Raw genomic sequence first — 17,866 nt, 5'->3', positions numbered from 1 at the left:
GAGCCACATATCACATAAGGTGAATCCCCCAAAATCCCCCCCAGCTCCCCTCTCTGTACAAATCCTCCCCCAGCTCCCCTCTCTGTACAAATCCTCCCCTCTCTGTACAAATCCTCCCCCAGCCTCCCTCTCTGTACAAATCCCCCCCCCCCCCCACAGCTCCCTTCTCTGTACAAATCCACCCCCCCCCCCCCCCCCAGCTCTCCTCTGTGTACAATGCTCTCCCCTCTGCTAAACACACACACACAAACTTTACCTCTCTGCACATATTCCCCATCCCCCACACACTTTCACATTGCAGTGCACTCCTCTCTGAATGAACTCAGTCTCTGCAAAGCTTTCCCTCATTTTCATTCACAGTGACAGATCCCTCACCTCTTCTGCCCTCACTGCTCTCTGTGGTATGTGCAGGCTTTTTTTTCCCAGCACACTACAGTGGATTGGAGAGCTCCCCCTACTGTAGCACAGAGCTGAGGAGGTGTTTAAAGGCTCCTCGGCTCAGTGCTACAAAGTCTGAGTAGCGGCAGCAAGCAGGCAGGGATGGAAGCTTCCTCCCGAATCACTGCAGCAGCTGAAGCTTGGGATCTGAAGCACTCACCAGTGATCAAGGGCAGCAGCCCTGAGTACCCAGCACTAGCACAGAGAAGCCAGTAGATGAAGTTCACTGTGCAGAAATCTTCCTCTGATGGCTTCAGTATTAAATGACATGTTGGAGAGGAGAGGGCTGCCAAAGGTTCTGAAATGCAGTTACGGCTGAAAAAAAGCCCTCATCATGGCTATACCCCCCCCATTTTTAGCATGTGCAATTAAATATATAAATCTATTTTGTTTAACATAAATCTTTTAAAGTAGAATTTCAGGTTTAATTTGACTTTATTTTGTTTGGGCCAAGCTGTCCCAAACAAACTATTCCCATTAAGGCCCCTTTCACACTGGGGCGTCAGCGGTAAAGCGCCGATATTTTTAGCGACGTTTTAGCGTTGTATTTGCAGGGGTATCCAGCCACTAGTGGGGCACTTTTTTAACCCCCGCTTGCGATCGAAAAAGGGTTAGGACCACCCTGCAGCAGCGCTTTGCCGGCGGTATAGCCGCGCTGCCCCATTGATTTTATACACACCACTCCAAAGATGCTGCTAGCAGGACTTTTTTTTTCTGTCCTGCCAGCGCACCGCTCCAGTGTGAAAGCCCTCTGGGCTTTTATACTGAAGAGACAGGAGCGGCTCTTTCAGGGCGCTTTGCAGGTGCTATTTCAAAGCGCCCCAGTGTGAAAGGAGTCTTAAGAATGATGTGGCTGCTGTGTGTGCTCTTTTGTACTGTATGGGCGTTTTGACAGCAGTACAGGCAACTTTCTGTCTGCTGCCATAATTAAAGAGAGTCTAGTTAAGTGCTTTTCTGCCATAGAGGCTAAAAGCCTTGTAATTCCCCTACTGCTGCCAAAATACAGCGCCACTTACTGTATGTAGATAATGCTGCTACGGTCCATTACAGCACACACAGCAGTTACATCATTCTGTACCAAATGGTTCTTTTGGTCCAACTTGGCCCAAGCAACTATTAAAAGTGAAATTACACACAGAATTCTACTTTAATGCTAGAATTGTCTAATTTTACCTTTATTACCACATGACTAACGTTCATTTGAAAGCTGTGAGATTATGTGCAAACAATGGCTACCTTCTTTATTTTTTTTATATGGTATAATGTCTGCTAGATAGGTAATTTCTTGCCAGTCTGTGAACAATCTCCCTTACCTGTGGATGGATACCAGCAGATTTCCACAGACATTCCAGATGTTGCAAATATAAATGTCTACAGATAGTACCGTGCAAACAACTTTTTAGGCAGGGGTGAAAAAATGCTGTAATTTATGAATGCCTTCAGTAGCTACTTTTTTATCATTTAACAAATTAAGTAAGCCAACAGAAGATCAAATCAATATTTGGTGTGCCACCTTTTGCCTTCAAAACAGTATCAATTATTCTAGGGACACTTGCTCACGGTTTTTGAAGAAACTCAGCAGGTAGGTTGTTCAAAACATCTTGAAGAACTAACCACAGATCTTCTGTGGATGCTGGCTGCCTCGCATACTTCTGTCTCTTCATGTAATCCCAGCCAGACTCTATGTTGAGATCAGGGCTCTCTGGGGGCCAGACACTAACCTCCAGGACTCCTTGTTCTTTATACTGAAGATAGTTCTTAATGACATTGGCTGTATGTTTGAGGTCATTGTCCTGCTGCAGTAAAAATTTGGGGCCATTCGCACGCCTCCCTGGTGGTATGGCATGATTGTTAAGTATCTGCCTGTATTTCTTAGCATTGAGGACACCATTGATCCTGACCAAAACTTCAACTTGCATTTGCAAAAATGCAGGTGCAAACTTGCAAGGGGCCTTCACCATGCTTCACTGTTTCCTGCAGGTACTCATTATTGTACCGCTCTCTATTGTACCGCCCTTCACCAACAAACTGCCTCCTGAAACGGCCAAATACTTCACATTTGACTCTAGTCCAGAGCACCTGCTGCCATTTTTTCTGCACCCCAGTTCCTATGTATTTTTTGCATAGTTGAGTCGCTTATCCTTGTTTCCACATCAGAGGTAAGGCTTTTTGGACGCAATTCTTCCATAAAGACCACTTCTGGTCAGAGTTCTCCAGGCAGTAGATGGGGGGTACCTGGCTCCTACTGGTTTCCACCAGTTCTGGGCTGATGGCACTGCCGGACATCTTCCAATGTTGAAAGGAAATGAGCATTATGTGTCTTTCAACTGCTGAATTACGTTTCCTTGACTGCGTCCAGTCCTCAATGTTGCCTGTTCCTTTTTGCTTCTCGGCACATTTTGAAATATTTGCCTGGGAGAGAACTTGCTGATGCAGTATAATTATTACATTGTGTCTTGCCGTAGTGTATGACCTGTGACGTTAAAGTGTCATTTTCAACCTCACCTTAGTAAGAGTTTGGTAGTTCCTCACCCAGTTTTAAGCCACCTACACAGATTTCTGTTTCAGTTAATGACTGTGTTTCAACCTACATCTGAAATTGAAGATCATTAGCAAATACTTGGTATAGTTGGTTAATCGTACACCTGACTAATCTTACAAAATCCCTGACTTTGTGTAAGAGAACAAGTGTAATAACCGATTCTGGTTTGATTTGATTCAGATTTTTCTTCTGTTCGCTCACTTTGAATTTTGTAGTGTGTGTGTGTGTGTGTGTGTGTGTGTGTGTGTGTGATAAATATATGTATTTATCTTAAGAGTGCTGCCACAAGTCAGTTTGTGTCCTTGTCTAATCTGACTGCAGTTACATTTACAAAGTTGTTGTAAAGTTTCAAAAGCTGAAACTTTTGTACACATTTGCAAATAAAAGTGTGGGTAGATCTAGTGTAAGGGCTTTTTGCATCGTACAAGATCAGTTATTTTGCACAAGTACACGCTTTTCTCTCTGGTTCCTCCAGAGATTGCTTAGAGGTTCCTTGAACAGTGTATGATTTACCTCATATTTCAGGGTGCCTGCTTCATTCCAGGGCCAATACTACTTGGCAGAGCCAGTTGCATGACACTGATCATTTCAGCTGTCTGTAAAAGTGACATTCTCACCACCACTGGTTATGGTTGTAAGGGCATTTTTCGCACTCCCAAATTTCTTTTGAGCAGGGGTTCCTTGAGATCTGATAATTATTTTAAGGGTTCCTCTGGGATAAGAAGGTTGAGAAGGGCTGTACTAGAGCAACAAAGAAGAAGCTTCTAACATTGTACCTGTAGACAGAGACAGGAAAACCTAGAGGCTGAAACTGTGTGCTGTCATTAGGAAAGCCTAGTAAATACTGTACACTTCATCACTTTTGATACTTTTTTTTTTATAAATGTGTTTTGGCCTGATCAGGATCATTTAACCAATGAAGTCCTTTTACGTTTTGAGTTTAGCTACCAGCGCAGATTATTGGCAAATGTGATATAGTTGAAGTAGGAATGTTTCTGTGGAAAGCATGCACTGAAACTCTTCGATTTAAAGTGAACATCTATTTTGACCAAAATAGTATTTAGTAGAATGTTGCTTAGAGAGGCCCAGGCAGAGAAGTAAGGGCCACGAGGATACAGTGGCAGAGTTTATATGTTTAATGCTGCTGAGGGGTTTTTCAGCCTGCAGAGTTTTTTTTACCGAAACAACAGAGAAGATGTTGAACGATTTCTGGATATGGTGGTACAGGTTGATTTTCCTGTAGTGGTCTGGAGAAAAATTTCCTCCTGTCCTGTTGCCACAGAGGTGTTTGTTTTTTTTTTTTTTAATTATTTTTTGTTCTGAATATAGTGTATTACGTGATTGGTCTGTCACCATGTGTTGATATACCCCCCAAAACAGAATACATTCTCTTTTTGATTGTGTCGTTTGCATGGAAGCTCTGTGGGCATAGAGGGTAATGATATACACAGAAGTGGGAATAGAGTTTGCAGGCGGGTTAATACACTGGAAAGTAAGGCAAATCTAGATGGTAGGGTTAGCGTTCTGCACATTTTGCTTAAGGCTTAATGTACACGGGACATTTCAAAACCTCTCCTGAACGATTTAACTTGATAGATAGTAAACGAAGTTTAAAAAGTCAGTTTTGCTGTGTTTACATGCCGTGTTTTTGTTTAGGAGCGAGTTACCGCGTTTGGCGTTTCAAATGCCTCTGAACATCCGTCCTGAACGCATTTTTTTTTCTTTCCAAAATATGGTTCTAAACTCAACTCCCTAGAAATGACTATAAATGACCCTGTGTACATGTACTGATAAGATAACATAGAGGAGAGTTCAGGGGCAGCTGAAAAAAAAAAAAAAAAGCCCAACTGCTCCTAAAGGTCCGTTTACCAGCAGCAGTGTACATGAGGCCTTAGTGTGACTCTGGTCTCAGTATTTTATCTTTTCTTTGTTTTGATAATCTAGAACTTGTAAAGATTACTGTTCTAATATAAACATCTGAAATTGAGATGAATGTATGTTTGTGCATTCTTAGACCGGCATGATTTCTTACTATGCAGAGTGATTTTATCAGGACATGTCCTGTTATCAATATGCCTTTCCTGCTTAGGATGCATGCTGGCGGGGACATTGCATGTGGTGTGTTGACAGTTTTTTCTGATTAGTTGACCCAAATACAAAGCTTGCTTGTTGTAATTGTCCCATCATATCAGTGAGCTGGGTGTTCACAGTACTACTAGAACAGTAACAGTTTTCCATTAAATGCCTGGGCAAAGCACAGGTTCACTTTAAATACTTCAGAACTGATAGAGGATGCAGGTGTTTGTGCATATTTAAACACATACATTTTTACTTATTTATATCTTTATTTTTAAGGGGCAGGCAGGATAAACATACCAGAGCTGCATTTCCTGGCTTGTTCTGCATGCATTGTTTTTTCCGAGTCTTCCTTGCTGCTGCCATGTAACTGAGCAGCCAATGGAGAATCTGTATATGAGCTGGCCCTATGCCTGGTTTGTCAGTGCATATAAAGCATTAACTTGCTAAAGCAACGAACCCGTCAAAATCAGTTTCCAGCCTAAAAGATCTCTCTTAAGTTTAGACTGACTGAGCCAGATTTTTAATTGGGTGGCTTCACACTGCCCCAGTGTGGTTCTGCTGTGCTTTGGGCAAAGCCCAGGTTAACCGTGCTTTCCCGTATACTTCTATGATGTCCCATGGGTTTGATGCAAATTCAGAAAGTGCACCAAAGATGCAGCATGCAGGAGTTTTGGTGCACTTCATAGAAGTCTTTGGGAAGGCACAGCTAGCCTGCACGAAAACCACGGGTTAGCTGCCTTCTAGCAAAAGTGTGTGTATGTTAATTATGTGCATTTTAATATCTGAGGGGGGTGGAAAGAGCAAGAACCTAATTTTCACTGGAAACAGCAATTCCCTCCCTGGGAATTTTTTTTTTTTTATTGCAGTTGCCCGCTGCTAATTAATCCACTGCTTTGGATCTGGTTAGTATATGGCACATGGGTCGGATGGATGCTCATCTCAGAGCCTAATCGTACAAGTGTCTTTGTGACAGAATTAAGTAATCTCATGGTAAAGACATATACAAAGTAAGAGTAAATTGTAAGCATTGTGCTATCTGTTTTCTGTATCCCACATTTACTCTCAAAACTGCAAGGGCCTGTCTACACGGGTTTATGTTCACTTTAGACTTGCTTTTCTCCCCATACAAGTCTATGGGATTTTATGGCTGAATTTGCATCACATTCGGACCAAAATCGTGCAGGACCCTTTTTTATTTATTTTTTGTCCGCACCAGAATTGATCACGTTGGGTGTTCACACCCATGCTATCTGATTCCTGTCCGAATTCACAGCTCACACTGCGATCTGCGAACCGATCTGGGGGTGTCATTAACTTTGTATTGATACTCCCAGCAGTTTGCATAGGGCAGTGTGAACTGCCTGCGAATAAGGTGCGATGCAGAAACCCGCACTGGATTCGCAGGGTTTCTTGCATTGCACCAGTGTGAACCGAGCCTTACACAGAAAATTAAATGATCTTTGGTAGAACAGGAAATGCTAGAATCCCGATCACCTCCTGTCTTGTGAAATCATTGTCAGGACAGGGGGTAAAGGTAAATATTGCTAACAGATTTCTGGATAGCTATGAAAACTAACAGAAGTTCTAATCTTAGATCACTCTATTTAAAACTAGACCAGACTATGTTGGTTTGGCTTGACATACACTTGACTAGTCCTATTTATGCAATGTGTAAATCTTCAGTATCCAACTTTCACACAAGTTGTTTTTAGCAAGGTTATTGTAATGTTTGCATTTATATACTTTCCTGTAGTCTGAAAATATGAATTTTCATAGTATTTTTCTTTTAACCTTTTCTGATGTAGTACTGTTTTTTTCAGCATTTACAGCCGAACAATACCAGCAACACCAACAACAACTGGCACTAATGCAGAAACAACAGCTTGCTCAAATACATCAACAGCAGGCCAATAACAATTCTTCTGCCAACACTTCACAGGTAATGCAGATTTGTTGTATCTTGTTGTCCAGTTCTCATCATTAAAATGAACATAGACCACAATATGAAGGTTATGTTGGAAAAATGTAATGTATACCTACATTTTCATTGTGTAATTTGTAATTGGCTTAGAGAAATTTTTTCTTTCTCCCAGAATTGTAGATAAATTGCCACATACAGTACATAAATATCACAGACCTATTTTTATGTTTAGACTTGCATAGGATTATTTTCCTGCTCTTTTTTATTTTATATTGAAATTTACAGCTTGAAGTTTTGCCACCTAATTTATGATGCACACAGAAGTGGGACATGCTGTGATACTTTGATTAAATGGACTGCATGTAGTGTTTTTGGTACGTGATCCTCTTTTTCAAACAGCTGTTTTCTCTTTGCTAGTATGGCCCTTGCCGAAAACTTAGGTTAGCCTTAGGGCTCATTTATAATTTTGTGTGTAAAAGGTGCATTGTGTTAAGGCAGCCCATTAAAAACAGTGGGCTGCCAACTCGCTAAAACCTGCTAAAATCATACGAAACACAATATTTGTAATGCATGTGTGTGTTGCCTTAGTGGTTTTGGGGCGTCGTTCAAAATTAACATGTAATGCACGATGTATATTACCACAACGTAAAAATATAAATGGGCCCGCACACTTTGCAGTATGCATTTTTTATAATGGATGTCTGTATTAGTGGCTGTCTATAAAGATTCGAAATGAGCAAAGCAGGAGTACCCTCCACTGTCGGCTGTAGTGAACTACATTTGGCTATTTTGATTTTTTTTTTTTTTTTTTTTTTTTTTAAAGCAGGAGTTTTTGTATTTCTGCGCAATGTTATGTATTAAATCTGTTTTGTTTTTTTGTTTTTCAAATCTTTAATCAAATCTGTTTAACAACCAGTCTCCTCCTACAAAAAAAATGCATGAAGCATGGAAATGCATCAAAAACATACTACAGAAACGCACTGAAAAACACTTGCTTATGAACTGGCTTTAGTGTGACCCTAGGCTCTTAGAAAGCATTGAAGCCAAAGCATACACAGAACAGCCAGGAAGCTAGCTTTTTCAGACTTGGGTCAGTAGTGGCAGTCTTAAAAGTTCTCCCTAGTAAAAGTTTACCATTTTTTTAGTTTTCAAAATTACATACAAAGAAATTTTGGTTTCAGAAGGTAATTTTAACCAATTGCCACCCGCCATATAGTAAAATGACGTCGGCAAAGTGGTTGCGATACCCTGACTGGACGTCATATGACGTGGTCAGGATTACAAGCTGCTCTGCGCCCCCAGGGGCGTGCATTGCTGCAATCGTTGTTGTGGTGTGTCAGTCTGACACACTGCAACTCTGATCTAGGTAAAGAGTCTCTGATAGAGACTCTTTGGACACCGCTAATCACGTGGTAATGAGGGCTGATCACAATGTAAACAGGAAGATCTGTTTTATCGTCTTTTCCTCACTCCCGTCTAACAGACGCGAGTAGAGGAGAGCTGATCGGCTGCTCCTCTGACGGGGTGTCTGCGCTGATTGCTTATCAGCGCAACCCACCCAGGACCACCAGGGATGGCATCCCTGGTGGCAATGTGTGCCCACACATGATGCCAATGTGTGCCCACCAGCAATACCTGCCAGTGCCTCCTAATCGGTGATGCCCATCAGTGCAGCCTTTTAGTGCCCATCTGCCTGAGTGCCTATCATCAGTGCAACCTCATTGGCTGCCACCTTATCCGTGCTCATCAGTCCCACCTCATTGGGTGCCACCTTATACAGAGAAGGAGAAAACTTACTTATTTACAAAATTTTATAACAAACTCTTTTTTTTCTCAAAATTAGTTTTTTTTTTTTTTTTTATTTGTTTAGCAAAAAATAAACGCAGTGGTGATCAAATACCACCAAAAGAAAGCTCTATTTGTGGGAAAGAAAATTATAAAAAATTTTGTTTGGGTACAGCGTAGCATGACCGCTCAATTGTCATTTAAACAGCGATAGCGCTGAGGGGGAAAGTGCCCAGTATTGAAGTGGTTAACCACTTCAGGCCCAGATGATTTACCCCCTTAATGACCAGGCAATTTTTTTCGATACGGCATTGCGTGTCCGTGCAGTGCTGTACCCAAACAAAATTGACGTCCTTTCTTTCCCACAAATAGAGCTTTCTTTTGGTGGTGTTTGATCACCTCTGCGGTTTTTATTTTTTGCACTATAAACAAAAAAACAGACAATTTTGGGGAAAAAAAAAATTTTTCACTTTTTGCTATGATAAATATCCCAAAAGAAAAAAAAATGGCAATATGTATGTATTCTACATGTTTTTGGTAAAAAAAAAAAATCGCAATAAGCGTATATTGATTGGTTTGCGCAAAAGTTATAGCGTCTACAAAATGGGGGATTGGCATTTTTATTTTTTAAATTTTTTTTTTTTACTAGTAATGGCGGCGATCAGCGATTTTTAGCGGGACTGCAACATTGCGGCGGACAAATTGGACCTTTTTTTTTGGGGACTAGTTACATTTATACTGCGATCAGTGCTATAAAAATGCACTGATTACTGTATAAATGACACTGGCAGGGAAGGGGTTAACACTGGGGGCAATCAAGGGGATAAATGTGTTCCCTGGGTGGGGTTTCTAACGGGGGGGGGCACGGACGACTGACTGGGAGTAGAGAGAGATCGCTGTTCCTTATCACTAGTAACAGACGCTCACTCAGTACTCCCCTTACAGAACGGGGATCTGTTTGTTCACATTGACAGATCCCCGTTCTGACTCTCTGTGGAGCAATCGCAGGTGGCCGGCAGACAACGCGGCCTCCGGCCACGCGCATCAGCTTCCCCGCCGTGCAGCTACAGCGATTTGCGGGATCGAGCTGACCTGCCGCAGTATAATGACAACGGCTGGTCGGCAAGCGTTTAACCATTTGCCCTCTGAAAGTTTTACCCTTTGTGACCAGGTCATATTTTACGCTATATAGAAAAAAAAGACCAACCTTTTTTGAAAAAAAAAAAATATATATATATTATTTTTTATTTTTTTTTCTTTTGTTATAAAACATGCAACAAAAAAAATCCTGTTTCTTCATAATTTTAGGCCAGTATGTATTCTGCTACATATTTTTCGTAAAATAATTCCCAATAAGTGTTTGATTAGTTTGCGCACAAGTTATAGACTTACATACTATGGGTTACGCACTGGAATTTTTTTTTTTTTTTTTTCATTACTAGTAATGGCAGCGATCAGTGGCTTATAGCGGAAATGTGATATTAGGGGCACAGTGATCAGTGCTAAAAATTTGCACTGTTACTGTACTAATGACACTGGCTGGGAAGGGGTTAAACATCTAGGGCGATCAAAGGGTTAAATGTGTGCCCTAGCCAGTGTTTCTGTGTATTGTGTGTGCTGTTTTTACTTAGGGATGTGTTTTAAAAAAAAAAAATCGAGCAGTCCCCCTGTCAGGATGGAGCTCTGCATTGTTTTCACATGCAGAGCTCCATCCTGTGTCTCTCAATGATTAGCGGGTGTCGGCGAACATCCATTGGCCAGCACCCCGCTGAGAAGCTTCTGCTGTGATCAATCACAGCAAAAGCGGCACACCGACGCCCCCTACCAGGCAGTGCAGAATCACATATATATACAGTAAAACCTTGGATTGTGAGCATAATTTGTTCCAGAAACATGCTTGTAATCCAAAGCACTTGTATATCAAAGCGAATTTCACCATAAGAAATAATGGAAACTCAGATGATTCATTCCGCAACCATTTATTCATAGGTTCTTCAGTTTATTGTCCATATAAAAATATTATAGTAATGTGTTGTGTAACCGTAAAATATCCATCCACAAATGGCAGCTTCCACAAGGGAATTAGAAGCAAAATCAAGCAGGAGCTACAGAGTATAAAAGAGGAGAGGCGCCTCTAAGTGTAGCAATATGTTGCTAAATGTACCTTCATTAAATGTAACCATATTGCTACACTTAGAGGCGCCTCTCTTCTCTTTTATACTCAGTAGCTCCTGCTGGATTTTGCTCCTAATCTCTTTGTGGAAGCTGGCGCTACTCTTATATCAAGACATCACTTGTATATCAAGTCAAAATTTATTTAAAAATTTTGCTTGTCTTGCAAAACGCTCTCAAACCAAGTTACTTTCAAACCAAGGTTTTACTGTACGTGATTCTGCATAGCGCAGCTGCACTGTAGCAGTAAATCTGATATAGCGCGGTCAGCAAGTGGATAATATTGTCAAGATATCATCGTTAAATTTGAGGTTCTTCTGCATGGTGTAAACAGGGACAGAAAGGATTCAAAATACAAACTGTGCGTTAGGCATAACATAGTATAGAAGGGAAAAGGTCTATATTTTAAATAAAAAGTTGGCTTCTTTTAGGCCAGCCTTTGTCATTGCCCACAGTCTACTCTTCTGCTTACATCAGGAAAACCCTAATTAAGAAATAGTGGTTGACTGGCTGTTATGCCGACCCCTTTTTACTTAGATACTGTTGAACCAGTGGTCCTAGAATAAATGTACAGATGGTGATTTCTGACACTTCTATACAGCACACTTTTTTACACTTTTTCTTGGTCAGTGACTCTGAAAGTATTGAAGTTGGTGAGTTTATAACATCCATACAACTAGCATTTTCACAAGGAGATCAGCAATGGCAACGCTTATATTTCTCACATTACAGGTTTTCGTTAAACCTTTGACATTCTGACCTAGTTGTGAGAAAGTAGATTTCTCACTGAGATATTTATATTTCATTTTTTTTAATTAGGGGTCAGCTTTGAAAACACTGGCTTGAAGCTTGGATATTTGTATCCAACTTTTTATTGTAACTGTTAAAGCTGAACTCTGGGAATAAAACAAATCTACAGTTGCAGTGGCCCTGCACTGCAAGGGTTAAATGCTTGTTTGGTCTAGGGGTGCAGTTAAGGGTTTATAGTCCTGCATTGCATGCGATAATGTAGAGAGACCACTCAGTCTCTGCCCAGAGCTTGAGAACAGTGCCGAAGATGGGATAAAGGTAAATAATATACCTTATCCCTGTACCCAACAAACATTTTACCCTTGCAGTGTGTGGAGGGGGTGAGACACCACCACTATAAGGCTAGAATTTGACTCATTCCCAGAGTTCAACTTTAAGCTATCATTTCTATTGTGGAGTTTAGTTTTGACATTGGACTATTTTAATGTGTTTTCTTCTGTTTTTTTTTTTTTTTTTTTTTTTTTTTTTAGGGTTTTGTTTCAAAGACCTTGGACTCTGCTAGTGCACAGTTTGCTGTTACAGCTTTGGTAACCTCTGAACAGCTGATGGCCTTCAAAATGAAGGAAGATGTTGTCCTTGGAATTGGAGTGAATGGCATCCTTCAAGCCTCAGGTACTGTGTGATAGTTTTAGGTTCTAGAGTTTTACCTGATCTTTATTATTGATCTCATGTTGACGTTCATGTTTTTCCTTTTTTTGCTTTTTTTTTTTTTTTTTTTTTTGTGCGACAGGAGTCTACAAGGGCTTACACCTCAGTAGTAATACGCCTGCAGCACTCGTACACACAAGTCAGTCATCATCCTCTTCATCTTCAACTGGTTCAGCATTGCTACAGCCTTCCAGTATAACACAGACTGCTACTTCCCACAGCACTCTGAGTCACCAAGTAACTGCTGCCAATTCTGCAACAACTCAGGTCCTGATTGGGAATAACATCCGATTAACTGTACCATCCTCCGTTGCCACTGTAAACTCTTTAAACACCCTTAATGCACGCCATTTACCTAGGACTTTAAGTGCTGTTGCCCCATCTGCCTTAAAGCTGGCTGCAGCAGCAGCAGCAAACTGTCAGGTACCCAAGATTCCAGCAGCAACTTCTGTGGATGGAGTACCGAGGTAAGAATTATTGTGCAATAGTGCTCCATGTTCGTTTTTTAGATTTTTGTGAAATGTGATGGTGGGAAGTCCTTGGGAAGCTCCAGCACTGCACATATGCATGAATTGTATGACACTGTTTGTCTCTGTGGAGCTACCCTTCTGTATTGGAAGTGTTAGGGAGCTATTTAAAAAATGTTCCAGACACATGGCACTATTTTGGTGTAGCCCCAGAAATTTTATAGATTTTACAATGGATGCAGAAACTTCATATACATGCATACATACAATGCTATAATATTGCTTTGCGTAGACATGATCTTCGATAAACTTGTGCATACTCTCATGAAGAGCTGTACAATTAATCCTTAAAACCGTGATCTCGATTCAACCCCCCTCACGATCTTAATCCAGCATTTACATGATTCTATTAAACAAGTGCAGAGCCGTTCTCTGGTCAGAACTGGAAAAAAAAAAAACGCATATGTTTATCAACATTCCTCAGCACTGGGAGATAAAGAGAAACTTTGTAACATTTCCTTCTTTTAGATTAAAGGGAAGAACATCTGTCTGCAAATGAGGTCAGTTTAACCACTAAGCCTTTTTCTGACACTTGTTGCTTACAAGTTAAAATCAGTATTTTCTGCTAGAAATTGACTTGGGACCCCCAAACATTATATATAATTTTTTTAGTAGAGACCCTAGAGAACAAAATGGCGGTTGTTGCAATATTTTATGTTGCATTGTGTTTGCGACAGCGGTCTTTTAAACACAATTTTGGGGGAAAAAATACACTTCAATGAATTAAAAGAACTAAAACTAAACAGTAAAGTTAGCCCAGTTTTTTTTTTTTTGTATAGTGTGAAAGATCATGTTACACCGAGAATCGTGATCTTTATTCTAAGCAAAAAAAATGTTCGTGCAGCTGTACCCTCATGCATGGCTTACATATTGGTGCTATAAACAGTGTGTGTGTATGTGTGTGTGTATGTATATATATATATATATATATTATTTTATGGTAAGGAGTAAAAAGGATTTATCTGACTTGTATAGTACAGAATACAGGAAAAGTTTTCATAGACCCTGGGTTATGAGCTCGTATTCTCAGGTGATTGGACACTGTAAAGCTTTGGAGGACACTCTGGGCATCTCTCCTATAACACTAACCCACTCTTTGAACCCTCAGTTTTGTGCTGGTGTCCAAAGGTGATGGAACTCTTCTGCCTCACTATTGGCTTAACTGGATTTTTTTTGTTTATTTTTCTTTATTTATAATCTTTAGATTTTTCATTCAACTCCTCACTGTCTTCTAACGCCACAGATTAAAGCATTGTATCTGGATCAGCGTAACCTCAGTAAACCTTGGGAGCTGGACCCCTTGCTTTTGGGACTGCCTGTAATTATCTCTGGGCACTAGATTCTGCATAGGTGCTCACCTTGACACTTAGTGCAATGTTTGTAGTTGGCCTATAGCATGCAGGGTGCTATACAAGTCCAGGGCAGTGGTCCATCCCTATGGAATCCAGTCCCTGAAGACCCCTTTGGGGGTATTCTCATCGGGACAGATGAAGCCTGTACTTTATACACAGTCCAGCATCATGGACAGGTAAAAGGATCACCCGGTATGATTCTGACTGTTACTGTTAAAGACCGGGGCTATTTTTGAATCGTATTCACTACATTGTAAACGTTTCAAGTTTTGAAGCAAAATCTCAACCACTCCTAGCTGAGCCATGGCTTTTTGAAGGTGGGTGATCTAGGTGTTACACCACAGGTCACATATTTTACCTTTACTTCTGCCTAGAGCTCTTGAAGTATTCAGCTGCTTCTCTCCTGACTTTTTGCAACAAGGTTTGATTACAGGGCAGTCTACACCCAGGATGTGGTGTTCGTCTTCTCAACACGCTTTCCCTGTATTCTACACCCTGCTCCATGAGTACCCCACAGAGGAATATCCCCACAAATAGCTATGTTGGAGCTAGGCAAAAGGGAGCCATTGCAAAACTGCAAGCAAGCATTCGCTCTGCAGAATGCTTGCACAACACTGAGCGACAAGGCACCCATCGCATTAAAGCAACAGCCAAATCTAACACCAGTCTCAGTCCCTGATGCTGCCTCTATTTTAAGCATGCAACAAGTGGCCTACTAGACAAAACCAGAATTTTCTGCATCTATTTCTCAATTCCTCTGATAAAAACCAGCTATAACATAGCCATCTTAGCCCAAGGCTCAAAAAAAAAAAAAAAAAAAGCCACACCTTTTCTTTCATTGCTGTACCTGAGTTGGATCCCTATATGTCTGCCTTAGATGAGGCAGACACAGAAGGGAAAGACGAGGACATTGAGGTAGTATTGGAGGAAATTGCAGAAGAATTTTCTTCCCTGGATTGCTGAATATATTTAAGAGGGGGCTTCATGCAACATGCTTGCAATGCCAGCAAACCTTTCTTCTTTGTTCCTTCTTTCAAAGATTCTGCAGATAGAACGTTTGAGATGCTCTTGCGTTGTCAGGCCCAGACAGATTTCTCTATAGTTCCAGTATGAAAAACTGCAGCTAACTGGACTAGGGTCATAAACGACCAATGGGACTCTGTTTTCCAGAAATGTGCTTTAAGCACTTGCCGACCATAGGCCGTCATATGATGTCCTCGGTTGGCAGTGGTTATATCTGCAGGTATCATCCCTGTAAAAACATTTTCAGCCGGCGGTTGCCTAAAATGAAGAAAAGATTTGAGTGGCTAAAACAGCCCTTTGATCACTTCTTCTGTGGTCAGAACGAATCTGAACAAAGTATATCCCTTTTTATAATGTGTCTCAATCCAGAGCACTGGACGGGACACAGTGGAGGGAAAGGTATCACCTACACTGAAGGATCTGTGATGATCTGTAGATCAAACAGAATAACATTCTATTTATAGTAACATTTGTTAGTGCTAAGCTGGATATAAAAACAGACTGCCTCCATACACAGCACCAAACGGCTGGCTAAGAGAGCAGAATATAGATTGCAAAAGAGTTTGCCCACCTTATTCTTGAGATTTGTTTGGCATGGCTCATATTGTCAGTCAAATGACAGAGAATGAGCTGTTGAAAGACCTGGCTTTAAATGGGCGCCAGTGTAATTGCTGACAGCCTGCACCTGTATCAGCCAGTCGGATCAATAATGATTGGCTGATGACATCTTGTGGCCAAAAAGAATAACAGGGAAAGGGATTTTACTGATTACTAAACAGATATGTGTGAAGACATCCTTAGCGCAATTAACCCTGCTCATGCAGCATCATAATCACAAAGGGCAAAGGAACGATGTTCATAGGCAGGAAAATAGCAGGTGCCTGATAAAGGATGGATCCCTGTAAATTATTTGGCACTTTCAAATGCAGAGGATGCAATTCTTGCCAGTTCATGGACGTTGGCACTCGCAAATTACTTCCCAGCAATAATAAATTTGTCCCATGACATTTTTCAAATGGCAAAACTGTTGGCATAGTATACTTATTACAATGTGACTGCCAATGTTTCTATGTTGGCAAAATGAACTCTGGCGAAGAGTTTATAGCCATATTCAGAGCATGAAAATGTGCAACCTGGATTTACCACTGGGAAGACGCAATACAGTTCCATAATCTCATCCTCCCTTAAATTTCCAGTGCTAGATCGTATACACCCAGGGATAAGAGAGGAGACTGGAACAAAATCCTGCTGCAATATGAGCAGCACTGGATTTTCAAACCTGGTGCAACTCGCTTCCGGGGGTGAACGGAGATACGTTCAAGCCCTTCCTGGAGGGTTTTGTTTCTGGTGGCCCGGAATTATAACTTTTCTCCGCCCCCCAAACCCCCCCCCCCCCCCACCACCATCACTCACTCCTAAGCCCAACGCAAATGCATCCTTTTAAGCAAAGATATCCCGCTTTTCTGATGCAATCGGAGCTCTATTCTCGCTTTCCACTTTTTTGTTTCCATCTAGCTATGAGAAATTATGTTGTACTGTGTAATTAATTCTCACCTATTTCTGGTGACAATTTTGTCTACATCAACTTTTTTTTTATTATTATCATCCTTTCTTTTTTATGACAAAGGTTGCAGGACTCACTTGACGTTTGCTATCGATTCTTGCAATGTGTTCTTTTGGTTTTAATCAGGAGGGGACTGTCCGTCCTTTATCAGGCATCTGCTATTTTCCTGCCTATGAACATTGTTCCTTTGCCCTTTGTGATTATGATCCTGCATGAGCAGGGTTAATTGCGCTAAGGATGTCTTCACATATATCTGTTTAGTAATCAGTAAAATCCCTTTCCCTGTTCTTTTTGGCCACAAGATGTCGTCAGCCAGTCATTAATGATCCGACTGGCTGATACAGGTGCAGGCTGTCAGCAATTACACTGGCGCCCATTTAAAGCCAGGTCTTTCAACAGCTCATTCTCTGTCATTTGACTGACAATATGAGCCATGCCAAACAAATCTCAAGAATAAGGTGGGCAAACTCTTTTGCAATCTATATTCTGCTCTCCCAGCCAGCCGTTTGGTGCTGTGTATGGAGGCAGTCTGTTTTTATATCCAGCTTAGCACTAACAAATTACACTATAAATAGAATGTTATTCTGTTTAATCTACAGATCATTACAGATCCTTCAGTGTAGGTGATACCTTTTCCTCCACTGTGTCCGGTCCAACTACTAGACACAATTAGGACACAGACAGTCAGATCATGCCTAAATCTGGCAGATTTTTCTTGGATCTGTTTTGGCACACAAATGCTCAAACTCTTGAGTAAGTAAGCCTATAATCTTAGCGATTTATGCTTTTTACTGCTCTCATTTAGTGTTCTTTTTAACTACTTCCCACCTGGCCAATGTACATAAATGGCCGGGTGGGCGCTCTCTCCTTCTGAGTGGACGTTCAGGAACGTCCCTCAGAAGGAGGGGGATCGCGCAGCAGCGCGATCCTGATGTGCTTGTGTCACCTGAACACGGCGCATCTCCTATCGGCAGGAGGGCTCTGTGATTTGCCCTCCTGATCACA

General features: G+C 41.2%; 1 protein-coding gene across 6 annotated transcripts in view; it reads left to right on the top strand.

The window, feature by feature from the left end:
- The window catches only part of EPC1 (enhancer of polycomb homolog 1), a 118,181-nt gene that overhangs the window by 94,424 nt on the left and 5,891 nt on the right, over positions 1-17,866 (top strand). For 3 of the 6 annotated variants that reach the window (XM_073629866.1, XM_073629865.1, XM_073629864.1), the window contains 3 exons: positions 6,880-6,998; positions 12,218-12,359; positions 12,478-12,862. In XM_073629866.1, coding sequence (XP_073485967.1) covers positions 6,880-6,998; positions 12,218-12,359; positions 12,478-12,862 — 646 coding nt within the window. Of the gene's footprint in view, positions 1-6,879; positions 6,999-7,265; positions 7,355-12,217; positions 12,360-12,477; positions 12,863-17,866 lie in introns of those variants that run through there. The other 3 variants (XR_012244392.1, XM_073629867.1, XM_073629868.1) reach the window with 3 other exon arrangements.

This window comes from Aquarana catesbeiana, linkage group LG05, assembly GCF_042186555.1.
Source record: "Aquarana catesbeiana isolate 2022-GZ linkage group LG05, ASM4218655v1, whole genome shotgun sequence".
NCBI classification, from domain to species: Eukaryota; Metazoa; Chordata; class Amphibia; order Anura; family Ranidae; genus Aquarana; species Aquarana catesbeiana.
This window is presented reverse-complemented; position numbering and strand designations above follow the sequence as displayed.